The 13,131-nt window shown below is 45.4% G+C and overlaps 4 protein-coding genes across 4 annotated transcripts; 1 reads left to right on the top strand and 3 right to left on the bottom strand.

The window, feature by feature from the left end:
* Positions 1–11: 11 nt before the first annotated feature.
* On the bottom strand, positions 12–2,977 carry LOC117144682 (engulfment and cell motility protein 1). The gene is made up of 4 exons (XM_033310008.1): positions 2,776–2,977; positions 1,467–2,477; positions 855–1,406; positions 12–792 (listed from the first exon to the last, which is right to left on the bottom strand). The coding sequence occupies exons 1-4, from the start codon at positions 2,885–2,887 to the stop codon at positions 293–295; spliced, it is 2,175 nt and encodes a 724-aa protein (XP_033165899.1). The 5' UTR covers positions 2,888–2,977; the 3' UTR covers positions 12–292.
* A 177-nt stretch (positions 2,978–3,154) lies between these two features.
* LOC117142916 (tRNA (cytosine(38)-C(5))-methyltransferase) lies at positions 3,155–4,328 on the bottom strand. The gene is made up of 2 exons (XM_033307209.1): positions 4,195–4,328; positions 3,155–4,144 (listed from the first exon to the last, which is right to left on the bottom strand). Exons 1-2 carry the CDS (start codon positions 4,253–4,255, stop codon positions 3,168–3,170), a joined length of 1,038 nt encoding a protein of 345 aa, XP_033163100.1. The 5' UTR covers positions 4,256–4,328; the 3' UTR covers positions 3,155–3,167.
* A 26-nt stretch (positions 4,329–4,354) lies between these two features.
* Positions 4,355–5,676, top strand: LOC117142908 (probable ribosome production factor 1). The gene has a single exon (XM_033307195.1). It carries the CDS (start codon positions 4,434–4,436, stop codon positions 5,610–5,612), a length of 1,179 nt encoding a protein of 392 aa, XP_033163086.1. The 5' UTR covers positions 4,355–4,433; the 3' UTR covers positions 5,613–5,676.
* Positions 5,677–5,683: 7 nt separating this feature from the next.
* Positions 5,684–7,080, bottom strand: LOC117142921 (peroxisomal biogenesis factor 19). Its single transcript, XM_033307222.1, has 5 exons — positions 6,932–7,080; positions 6,731–6,848; positions 6,361–6,664; positions 6,138–6,301; positions 5,684–6,080 (listed from the first exon to the last, which is right to left on the bottom strand). The coding sequence occupies exons 1-5, from the start codon at positions 6,978–6,980 to the stop codon at positions 5,837–5,839; spliced, it is 879 nt and encodes a 292-aa protein (XP_033163113.1). The 5' UTR covers positions 6,981–7,080; the 3' UTR covers positions 5,684–5,836.
* Positions 7,081–13,131: the final 6,051 nt, after the last annotated feature.

Genomic DNA, 13,131 nt, shown 5'->3' with positions numbered 1-13,131 from the left:
GTACAAAAATGTTATGTATAAAATGTGTTATTTAATGATCTCTATATATTATATACCTATTATAATCATAAATGGTGTAAAGTTCACTAAATGGCTAGGCAGCGGATAGTCACTTGGACGTCCCCGCCACCAGTTTGTTCATTTTGTGTTCGGGGAATTGCACAAGTAATACTAGTAGAAGATCAGATCGGAGAATACAATTATGTTGTGGGTACACTTTGGCATGTATCTTGGGTGATGGGAGAGTCTAGAATGAATCGAATATTTCGTGAATTAAATGTGCGCGATGTGCTTAGCTCTCAAAGCAAAAGTCATAGTTCTCGGGATCCTCCGGTATTGGCGGTGGGTCCTTGCTGATGTCCACGCCTTCGGTGTCCAGCAGGCGCAATTTGATCTCCATCGACAGCAGAGTGTCGAAGTCCTCGTTCTTTTGCTTGCTGACCATCGGTTGACCCAGCAGCGCGTTTATTCCGTCCGTCCAGTAGTTGAATATGCTTTCGTCGGGTGCCACAAAGTCCAACGTAGAGTGCTCCATGTTCTCGAAGGTGATGGAGAAGGCCAGGTTTACCGCCGATTTTCGAATGCGAGTTTCCTTCATATGCGGACATTCCTTGCCCTCTAGCAACTGCTTAATCTCACTGATGGGCAGTTTCTTGGGCAGCTCCTCCATGGTCGGTATTGTCTTCTCATCGCAGTCGCCGTAATGAATCACCTTGTGATTAGGCGAAAGACGAGCGTACCAGAACTTGTCCTTAGTTCGTGTGCCTCGCAAGTACTTTGCAAAATGGGTACCTATAAGTGCAGGATTTATCAATGTTAAGATTGTCTTTTAAATGTATATATTAGATTTGTACCTTCCACCAGAAAAGAGAGCCTTTGCTGCTTGATTAGCTCGAGAATGTGCGGTGATATCTTCTCTTTGAGCTTAACAATCGCCGAAGCCGTGGAGTCACACTCCTCCTTCGAAGTGCGCTCCTGCTGGCGCAGTGTTGTGATCTGCTGATAGGTCAGCAAAGCGATCTTGTTTCGGAAATCGTCCAGGTTCTCGGGTCTGCCCTTGAGAGTGCGCTGGATCTGCTCCCGCACCACGCTGAAGGTTGTGCTGAAGTCTTCGGCAGTGGCACGCATATCCTTCCATGTGCGATTCAGCGTAATGACGCATATGCAAAAGAATTCTTCGAACGGCGAATCGTGCGTGAAGAACATAGGCTGAAAGTCACCGGATTGCTCGGCTGGTGGCTCGCCAATGCGCAGGATGTCGCATAGCACCTTGACCAATTCGATGGAGGTGCGTCCGAAGGGACACTCGTGCTCATCCGCACGGCAGGAGTTCTCCCTGACGATCTTCGCATACTGTTGCGTGTAGTTGCGTGCAAAATACACCATGCAATCCAACGCTAATATACCTGAGAAATACGTTTCTGATTAGCAACCAAAATAGCTTTAATATAGTAACATATTTATACCCGGCGGCGTCTCAATGAAATCCTGAGCAGGATTAATATCGCACTTGAAGCCCAGCTTTTTGTAGTACTGCGAGAAGTTGACATTGCCAGCTCCGGAGCCACCGCCACGTCGGATGTGATCGTCGTTTTGATTCAAAGCGTTGGTATGATCGTCGAAGGCTATGCGCCGCAGCTCCTTGATCTTCTCGTGTGCGTCCTGGTCTTGCGCGTTCATCTTCATTCGCATGCGCTTCTCCAACAGGCCGAGAGTCAACGTTTGCAGCACGTACAGCTGGTGGGTCATCTCCGTGCCCAGTCCATTGCCGATGAGGGCCAGGCGGAACTGCTTGGCACTAATAGTTTGAGCAATGGTCCTGCGGCGGCCCTCGTCTGCTTTGACGAACAGAGCGTTCAGCAGGGCTATGGCATTTTGTCGCATCACCGGCGAGTTGACATCCTGAAGCAAACGGAGAATATCCTGCAACTTGATGTCCTCGGCAACAAGCAGATGTTTATTGCTGCACATAACAATGTTCTCCAAGTTGGACAGGGCGCTCTCACCACAGTCCGTAGGATACTTCTGGAAGTTTCGCACGATCTCAATGTTGCGGGCCACGAATGAGATTTCCGGCACCTCCCAGGACACCGTGCCGTGCTCCATCAGCTCCACAAAGCTGGCCAGGCTGTATTTGAGAATGTCTTCGTTGGTCTGACCGCCATCCTCGATCATCCTAATGAGTGTGTCGAGACCCTTCTCTTTGATGAACTCCAGGGCAAAGGTGTGATCGGTGCTCAGGGTAGTGAGCTCCTTCAGACGCAGCGCCTTATCCTGTGGACTGCCATTGAGCAGCACCTCCATGGCATCGCAGGCAGTCTTGGATGGCGAATACTGCAGCTGTAGTACGGAGCCATTCTTGATCTCATTGCGATTCTTTTCGGTCACGTACTTCCGGTTATTGGGATCGCAGAACTGGAGTGCGTAGTTTTGGTGATCGCTGATGGACCAACCATTGCAAATGTCCTGGATTTTACCTGCAAGCGAAGTCGACATTAACACGCTGTAATAACAACTTCCTGGCCAATTGTATGATTTGCATACAAATGAGGAAGGGGAAATGATTGCGCTGACATCACGATAACACTTAAACATAGCGAAGGGCGTTGGTTGGAAATTCCTCCTTTATGATGGGTTCCTTTGCCACTTTCAACATAATTCTGTTTTATTAACTTCTTGGAACTTTTTTTCAGATGTTAAAAGCACATTCTCTTTAAAATTGCTGCTCAGCAAGCAAAAAATCTTTATTTTTATCCGCTATTTCTATTTACTCACTTGCCAGCGGATGCCTTTGATCCAGGTTTATCAACTGCGCTATATGGTGCTCCCGTTCCACGGCTATTTTCACAATATGTGAATCCTTAACCGTCGTCTTTTTTGGTATCATTTTGACAATCTTTCAATTAGCGATAATTGCAATTATTATTGTTTTTCTGAGTAAACTTCTTCTTTTTTTAATTCAGTGCAGTGTGACCAATTGTCAAGTAGAATGAAATATTAAAAAAACGTACGCATACTACCGTTGCGTTTTGGGGCATAGGCAACACTGGGCGGGAAAATTATGTGGATTTTAAATAAATATTTTCATGATAACAGCGCAGAGTATTTTTCCAGCTAATATAATGTATTAAAATTAAAATAAGTAAGCAACATGTTTGTATATTCTTTTATTTTATCGTCAACAATTTAATAAGTTCACCGACAACCTTTACATTAATACTATTACCCAGCAGTCGATACTTTTGTCGATTTGTTGTTTCTGGCGGAAATTCAAAATCCTCCGGAAAACTCATTAGACGAGCAACTTCCCGTGGCGTGAAATAGCGCAGTTTCACCTGGTGCAACAGGTCCAAGCGTTGCTGCAAAATCTTCTCCGACTTCGGTGCATCTTTATTACTTGTGTCAATTTCCTTGACCAACTCGAAGATGCGGTGGGATTCGTCCTCCGAAAGCGGTGTGTATGCAGAGCCCGTGCCCTCGGTGTAATGGGTGTAGCCCTTTGTAAAGCACATGGATCTACTTTGAGTAGGATGTATAATGTCCATGACCAGCACTCTTTTGGTCAGGACATCGTCGGGTACCAGGAAATCGGCTGATACATTTTCCTCCACAATCTCGGCAATTTGCGAAAGAGCCTGATTCTGTGCTATAGCTCCCGGCATTTCTTCCCAGATCTTGTCACCGGCGAATGGAAAGTCTGCACCCTTGCGGGCGATGCAATAGTAGCGATATCGAGTGTTTGGCACATTGAATTGCGTGGGCGTTAGAATGAACTCCCGCCAATGGAATCCCGATCGCTCCAGCGACTCAATAAACTGATTTCGCGCCTGTGAGCTCTCGAAACCCTTGACGTTTTCCATGAGTATGTACTGCAGGTCCTGACACTGTGGGATCAGTCCACACAGATGAGTAAGTGCATCCGATCTTTTGTCCTCCGTATCCCTTTGCAATCCCTGGCGAGTGTGTGGCTGACATGGCGGGGACATCAGCAGCATGTTGGCCTGAAGCTTTGTGACCTCCTTTACACTCAGGCTTTGAATATTCCTAGTTTTCACCAAATTACTGCCGTAATTGTGCGCATAAACCGCATTGGCCACGGTGTTGACATCCAAGGCGGCAATTATTTCTCCATCCAATTGGGCATCTGTAAAAGTATAATGTTAGTTTCGCATTTATCATAACCGACAAACTCACATTTAAAGGCATAATGCATGCCGCCAATGCCACTAAATAGTTCTAAGACCCGAAATACCATTTTAATTAAATATATTTTTGTTTACAAACTACACGTTGTGAGTGGCACGTTTTCCAACACTACCCCGCACAGCAGATTGTCTGCGTTTCCGTGTGATTGGTATCGTCCGCGCAGAAGAAGAAGAATATCAACACGTGCCGCTCGCATTTTTGTGAACTCTTCGTGATTCTCCCGGAAAATGATAAAAATTAAGCGAAAACCAGCACCTCCGCCCGTGGAACAGGACTCTGACAGCGACTCCAGCTTTGACGAAGAGGAGCCACAAGATTTGGAAGTCCAGGAGGGGCCAGTCACTGATAGCAGCGATGAAGAAGCCCCCTCCAGCAGCAAAAAAGTGATCAAAAAAGGGGAAGCTGGTGAGGATTTGAAGGACGAAGATGATGACGACGATGGGGAGGATGATGACGACGACGAAGAAGATGATGACGACGGCGACGACAAGAAAACACGCATTCCTGTCTTGAATCCCCTCAGCTTGATGCGCAACAAGGAGCAGCGTTTGGCGTTGTACAAAAAGATGAAGAAGGAGAAGCACAAGAAAAAAATGCAGGAGCGCCGTGCCCGACGCAAGGCTGGTATACCCGCCAATCCTGGTCACACCATAGAGAGCCTGCGAGAGAAGGACCAAACGGAGGTGGCCAATCTGAACGATTCCGACAACGAGGAGTTGCAAAAGGAACTCGAACTGGACGATTTCAGTTCGTACTTCGAACGTTCGTACGAGCCCAAGGTGCTGATCACCTTTGCCGACAATCCGGTGACCAAGACGCGTAAGTTTGGACTGGAACTTTCGCGCATATTCCCCAACGCTCTGGTTAAGATTCGCAACAAGTCGTCGGTGAAGAAGATATGCAAAAGCGCCGAGCGCGAGGAGTTCACAGACGTCGTGATCGTTAACGAAGATCGCAGAAAGCCCAATGGTCTGCTGGTCATTCATCTGCCCAATGGACCCACTGCCCACTTCAAGCTGTCCAACGTGAAGCTCACCTCGGACATAAAGCGCGATCACAAGGAGATAACCAAGCACAGGCCCGAGGTGATCCTGAACAATTTTACCACACGCTTGGGTCTGACCGTGGGCCGCATGCTGGGTGCCCTCTTCCATCACGATCCCGAGTTCCGCGGCCGCCGAGCGGTGACGTTCCACAATCAGCGAGACTACATCTTCTTCCGTCACCACCGCTACGAGTTCACCAAAGAGGGAAAACGCGTAAAGCTGCGCGAACTAGGTCCGCGGTTCACCCTGAAGCTACGTTCCCTGCAGGAGGGCACATTCGACAGCAAGACCGGCGACTACGCCTGGATAATCAGCAACAAACGGCACGCCATGGAGTCGCGACGTCGCTTCTTCCTCTAGGTGTATTTCGAGGCAGTGTATTTAGGTATAGAACTACTTAATAAACCAACAGTTAATACGAAAATAATAGCTTGATTGAAGAGAGAGGTGATGACCATTAGCGACCGCCGTATTGTTTTGTCGGGGATAAAATAAAATACAACTTTGCCTTAGCCTAAAAAAATGTGCAACACTCAACAGTTAACCAATTGGCACACCACGAGACTATCGTGCTCCGTCAGACACTACATGGTTGGGCACTGGGGACCGGGTCCGCCGGCTGCTGCGCCGGCAATGGGATCGCCGAAGGGCAGGTCGCCGCCCGTCTCGGCCAGAATCTCTGGTGGCGGCTGGCCGTAGTCTTGCAGCTTGCGCATGTCGTCCAGCACGACGCGGAACTTCTCTCGCTTCACGGCGGCCGAATCCTCGGTCTTCTCGCTCTGTAAATGCGCCTCAATCACCTTGTACAACTCCATCTGCTTCTGGTACCTGTAGGTATTGGTTTCTCAATGAATGTATCTTATTGCGTTTTGGTTTAGAGCTTACCTTTCCTTGTCCTCAGCGGAGAGCTTGGCGTCGTTCTCCTCGAGGTACTTGGGGTACTTCTCCAGCAGCTCCCGGATGCTGGGCAGCAGAATCTCCGCCGAGAGCAGGCTCTGCATCATGCCCTCCATGAAGGGTAGGAACATGTTTCCATCGCCTTCGCCAGCCTGTCAAACGGGGATTGTTTAAGGATTGAGCATGGACCAATATTTCATAGGAAGCATACCCCTTCAAGATTCAGTGAGCCAAACATGCTGGCTATGTCGTTCTCCGAGGCGGGAGCAGCCAGGTTCTCGGAGCCCTCTTGCAGACCCTTGAGAGCCTGGGAAATGCTGTCGGAATACTTGGAGACATCTTCGTCGGTGGCCGAATTTTCGCCGCTCAAGGTGAGCGCTGCCGCTTCGGCCATCTTCTTGAACCCGGCCATGATCTGGTCGGGATCCTGGGGCAGCGGCGGAATATCGCCACTGGGCGTGTCCGGACCTCCGAAGAGCGTGTTCATGCGATCGGCCAGCACCTTGGCCTGCTCACTACAGGCGAATAACAGGTCAGAATACAAAGTTCAAGTGCCGCGTTGCACTGGCGCAGTGACTCACATGAAAAACGCATCTGGATCCTCGGAGCCCTCAGCTCCAGCGGTGGTCGCCACATCCGAAGATGCGGACGGCTCCTTTTGTTCACCGGCACCACTTTTATCGAAATCCTGGAGAGCACCTGTGCGTAAAGTGGACGAGGCAGTGCGCATTATGTAAGCGGTCGAGAAGGGATCGCCAAAGGCATTTCCGGGCTGTACTCACTGTCCAGCAGGTCGTTTAATTCATCGCCATTCTTCTTTTCTTCGGACATGGTGCAATTTCGGGATGCTTTTCCTTGATTTCGTGGTGGGTGGGAAATGGTAAAAAATAAAGACCCACCAAATCAATCAGTGGGACCGTTCATCTGCTGTTGGTGATACCGCAGACAGCTGAACATGTGTGGCTACACTGACTCGCATCTGAGTGAGACCGTATTCGTAACGGCTTTTCAAATTGATGCCAAATGACAAGAAAATATGTTAGAAATTAACTTTTCTATATATTATTCGGTTTCAATTTTAAGATTTCCGTTAGTTAAGTCTTACATAAAATTCATAACACTTAAACAACTTTCAAATGCATTTAATGTTTTCTCTAAGTAAAATAGTTACATTTTGTTTAATTTTTATTAAATATATTCCTTAAATTAGGAATTCTTATTTGTTATTATTTTAACAATTTTAAAACAAGTTTATTATTATTGTGGACTTCACATAAGTGTGAAAATGTTTATCTATTTAATTCATATAATATATATTTATTGTCAAACGAAATTTGGCATTTTGATTTAAGAAATGATATGTCTTACAGTAACAGATCATCTATAATAGTGTACATATTTAAATCTAGGCCTACATTAGACTAATAAACTTGAATTCGAAGCACTTCAATATCCCTCCTGTCTCGCAAATTGAGAGACAAACCAAGGACATTAGTCGAAGATTATCTAAAATAATCACCCAAAATATTTACGCATCTTCTGCGAAACTCTCAGCCGATCTCCCCGGGAATGGCACCTCGCTGTGCGCGGACGGAGATCGGCGACCAAACTGCGACCAGAACCCAAACCGCACATACTGAGTGGTGAGGGAGGGGTCGCAAATCCATCAAGGTCACGGCGCGACGCTGATGCGCGACCAATTCCGAAACCAGAACGTCACACCCATGGACGGGACACATGGATTTTGCAGTAGGGCGTCCAGGTCTAGGTCCACTCCCGCCTGAAGGTCATCGCGTCGGAGGAACCCCGCATGGTTTTCTCGATTCCGCTCATATGGTCAAATGGCTGGGCTGGGATGGGATGGGCTCTTTGCGACTTTAACCGCACGGTTTACCAGAAGAGCAAGACGAATCTTCGATTCGGTACGCCCACGCAGCGAAGTATTGTGGTAAATTTGTGTTTTTTCCTCTATTTCCACTATTGGGGCGGAGTTTTCTTCGGTTAGTCGGTTCTCTGAAAATGTCAGCATGGGCGGAGCTTCGCCTGAAATAATGCATAATTTGGTGTTTTATTTGCGGCTTAGGGTGGAACAAACCGCCTCTTACATTTCCTACAGAAACAGGGTAATTTGACTTTTTATGGGCTGTAATCCATTTACAGAATATGCATACATATAAGCGTATTTAGCATCAAATTTTCCCCTAAAACCATAACTCTCTTTTTAGGGAAAAATTTCACTCTCTATTCGCTACGAACATCAGAATATATAGTTCAACTTCAAATTTCTTAGAACTCAAGCAGTTCAGTTCAAAAAGTCAAGACAACCGTCAAAAAGTCAAAACAAAAGTCGAAAACGTAAAAACCCCTTCGTTGGCCAAAACAATGGTTTTTGGGCCACACTCACACCCGATCCCAATAAACCAAGAAACTCGCTCTTTTTTGACATAATTTTTAAGGCACCAAAAGGCGCGTCGTAAAGTTGTTTATTCGGATATAATCGGTTTGCTAGACTTGCTGAATTTACCTGAATCTCCAGCTCTACTTCCCCAGAAGAGGCAGGATCCTAACCGTCATAAAATGCCCATCAGCGTCTTCACAAGCATCTACACTTCCCTTCCTTTTTGCAGGAACTTTGCCAGGATACGATCCTGTATATCCTTTTCATATGCTGGCTGCGATTTCACGCTCGCTGATCGCAGCGCTATTTTTTCCAACATTTCCGCATCCTTCCAGCGAAAGATGCCCGATTTTACGATCCACTGATCAGGATATAATGGATTTCGCGATTGTTCGGTAATGACGATGATTGCGGCTTTATAGACACATTATTTATATTGTGGCTGGTGTCGTGTGGCTGTGGTAATAAATTATATATAATAAGTATATGTAAAGGAGTAAATAAATTAAGATATTAAATAGGTTTCTCATATTAAAATCAAAATAAAATAAAGATCTTAACATGGAAATATATATGTACACAAATGTGTCCTTAAAGGATTATATTATGTATTATTATACTAATTAAAGTAAACTCTGATTTTAGAAATCTGAAATCTACATTACATTACAAATAACTTGTAGTTTTAGTACACCTTGTATTAGTAATTCAAGCATCAAATTGTTTATCTCACTAATCAAATATAAGATATTATAATATATTTATTTATGTTTCGACATATTTTTGTGTCTGGCCAGGATGACATTATCTTTTGATATTTTGGCCATGGTAATTGCGATTACAAGGCTGCCAGTCGTTCCTGGAAAACGCTCACTTTTCCTTTGAAATCCTGCCCCGAAAAGAAGAACTGGAGAAGCCAACTGCTAGCAGCTTCCCGAAAGACAAGACACCCACTTCCACCATCCACCATCAACCATTGCGCAATGGGGCGAGCTCTTCATGCTCCGACACCCATCGCTCTCCATCAAAGTGGCCATGCAAATGAGCCCTTGCGTCTGCCATACGTTTTCCTCTAGAGGATTGGGTCGGAGGGTCGCCGGCTCCAGATGATGTGGGTTGCTCCGGCTGTGCCCCCCCAGTCGCTGTTTTGTTTGATTAAGCGGAAATTAAGTGTGCGTTTCGGTTGCAGCCTCCCAATTCGCCATGCCCTGCTTTTTTTATCGTGAACTGCAGCACATATTTTTTATGTTTCCCAATCGATTTGGTGGCTCAAGAGTTGCCTTTGGCTTCCTCAGGTCAAATAGTTCTTGTTGCAGTAGTTAGGAATTACACCCAATTAAGTTCAATGGGAACTACAGAATGCTAAAACCTAAAACCTCTTCTGAGTTAGATATCTTGGGTTTTCCACAAACTTTATAAGCTTTTCGTATATCATAAAACTGAAGATTCTTTCCCACTAATGTATAAATAATCACGGTCTCTGCAGTTCATTTTTCCATTGGCAATGCATTTTTTAATAGAAAACGCCGCCCGTAGCCAGTGATTAATGAAACAATTGAATGATTTTATTTAAATTCGCATATATCCGATGCAAACCGTGGCTAATGGACAAACGCCGCCGAAGAGAAGATACAACATCTCCAAATCGAGATTCCATAGAAACACTCGAGATGTGAGAAAAACGCCACCTACTTTCTGGACTCTATGCCGAGAAAACTAATGATGTTCTTTCGCCATCCATCGAGTTTGTCCATTATAGTGGAGTATATGGGTAATCTGATCGATCCGCGATCGAACCTGATCGACTACAAAGCAGGGCAATTACAAATCGTGGAACTGGACAACAGGTTGCCGGCTGCTGATGGAGTTGGGAAATATGGATGTGGATGTGGCTCTGTGACTCTGGATGGAGATGGAACCCGGCCGGAAAACAAATTAATCTTGTTGACGTCGCAGCCTCGTCACTTTCTTCGCCAGGTCGAGGGCCCAGGTGTTTGATCTCGACCTGATGCTCCGTTGCTCCGATGGTGAGGCCGATCTTCTGTTGGACAACGATGGGTTGCGCCTACATTTGCGCCTTCTGTTTAATGATCAATTTGTTGGCCTCCGTCTCAGATGTGTGCCGACAGCGTTTAGCAGTCGATTGGGCTCGGGATTGGTTTGTTTGTGCCCCGAGTTGCCGGGTTTGTTGTGCCCCAGGCTAATGAGTTTCTCGAAAGTGGGTGTATGTGGCAGGGGCTCCCCTTTTTGCCCCTGGGACACTTCCTACATGATCGGCGAAAATTCAGCCAGACTCTGTGACGTCCAAGTACGCAGGAAGATAATCCCTTTCAACCAAGGGATATATTAACCATTATTTATTATTTAATTAAGAGCTTATTCATTCTTATACATTAAGGTATTAAAATATATATTCCTTAGGATATTGAAGAGTTCCATATTTTGCTAAGTATTTTCCCTGAGTGCATGACGAATGTCATGTGGTCCGAGTGCCAAAACCAAACGTTTGTGGGCAGAGGCGCGAAGTTTCCTCCGATTGCGATCGAAGGTATATATGCTATGAGAGATGCTAATTTGAGGACAAAGGAGTTCCGCGGAAGCCAGCTCGCGACCCACAAACAACTAATGCCTTCAATTAGCCGGGCTAAACTGCTACCAAGAGCAAGGGTTAATCGCCCGGAGATCGGGAAAGGCCCTCAGCTTTCCGCCCACTTTTTGTCGTAGAGTGGGCGTGGGCTGCGTTAAGCCGCAGCATTTTTTCGATGACTACCTGGACATGGACTCCGAGTTGGCCCGACTTGGCCTGTCCCACCCAGATTGCCATGGGCCATGGCAAATCGTTTACAATTGTTGATCAATAAAACGTCGGGCTGTAATGCGATTATCCGCTATAATCGGGCGATCAACACTCGAGAACTTTTCCAAAATATTTGAAAAAGTCAACTGGCAATCGGCGGGATCCAGGACACAGGCTGGCCAGGATCCAGGACCTAAGCTGCTGCGACTTTCCCTCTAATCTCGCACTTTGCCGCTATTTGTTTGCATGCTTTAGCGGGGATTGCGATTTACGATCGCTCCGGTCACAGGACTCCAGGGCGCAAGGACTCGCTCTGGGAGATTCAGCTCAGATGGGATGGGATGGACTGGACCACGGGATGGAATACGACACATATTTACTAAAACTTACTGCGGATTAGGAAAAAGTCAATCGCCGCCTGCCAGTCTGTCGAACGAGTGGAAATATTTGAGGATCAGCGCAGAAACGGAGGATCAACAGATGGCTTAGGATTTCAGCTAGAAACATAGCTAAATGAAGAAATTGAAAATAAATGAAATATAATATAGATTATAATACTACAAGTATTATAAACATTTAAAAAAAGAGGTCATACGAATGGGTAAACAAATAGAATTGTTCGCTTGTCTCTAAAGTACCTTTAAACTCTACTTTTAGTAGCCATGCATTTATTTTTTTAAAAATCTAAGTACGTAGATTTGCTAACTGAGTATAATATACGACGCCTAAAGATGTTGCATGCCACGGTGTGTTAAGATATTCCTTCCAGAATTCCCTAATTTCTGGAAATCATGGCTCTAAATAGTCCATTATCTAAGCATCCCGTTGTGCGTTCGGCGGGCAGAGCCTTCTGTGGGCTGTGGACATGGAGATTCGATGCACACCACAGCATCCAAAGAAAAAAAGGAAGGAATCACCATGGCAAAGGGCCTGATAAAGACATTAGGACCCGGGGAACGTGAAACAATCAAGGCCGTTCCAATGTGTGACAACAGACCACATTACGTCCGGCCAAAGCGAATCGATTGCCAAACACAAACAGCAGCGGAAACTGGTAGAGTATGGGTCGGAAAAGTACCCTAGGATTCTGCGGACTAAACCATACCTATTACTATAATAACAATATACTTGTTATATATAAGAAATACTCATTCGATACTGTTCTATCAAATGTGCGCAAATGAATGCGCATGGTAATATAAATTATATCTGATTCAAATATTTATTTTACGATGGGTTCCTATAACTACACTTTATTGCACTACAATGGCATGGTATACTAAAGTTTATAGCCTGGCAGTAAAACAAATTGCATGCAAAGTGTTGCGCAACTTTCGTCTAGGTTTTTGAATTTATGGAAAGGTCAAATGAACACAGCAAAAACTAAAAAACACATTTAAAAAACTTGTAAAAACTAAAAATATTTACAAAACTAAATGTTTAGAATGATCTAAAAGCAGGATTATATATCATGCAGGGCTTGAATATCATGTATATTATCCTTAAATCCTTAAGGATTTTGGGTTGGATTTGGAATTGAAACACGTAGTATAAAAGGAACAGCTACAGATTCCAAAATGGTTGAGCATTGAAAACTTCCAATAAATTTGATCGTATAAATCGCACAATGTGTGCATTGTTTTCATCGATTATATAGCTATTTGTGTGCATCGATTGAGCGCACGAGCCTCTCGAGGCAGGTCCTCCAATGGTCACATGAGATTCGAGACTTGGAGATGTGTAGTAGGGTCGCAGGTACACGAAGGATCCGCTGGCGAAAGTTGAGG

The sequence above is a fragment of the Drosophila mauritiana genome, chromosome 2L, assembly GCF_004382145.1.
Source record: "Drosophila mauritiana strain mau12 chromosome 2L, ASM438214v1, whole genome shotgun sequence".
Taxonomy (NCBI): Eukaryota; Metazoa; Arthropoda; class Insecta; order Diptera; family Drosophilidae; genus Drosophila; species Drosophila mauritiana.
The sequence above is the reverse complement of the archived record's forward strand: the minus strand, read 5'-3'. Positions and strand labels throughout refer to the sequence as shown.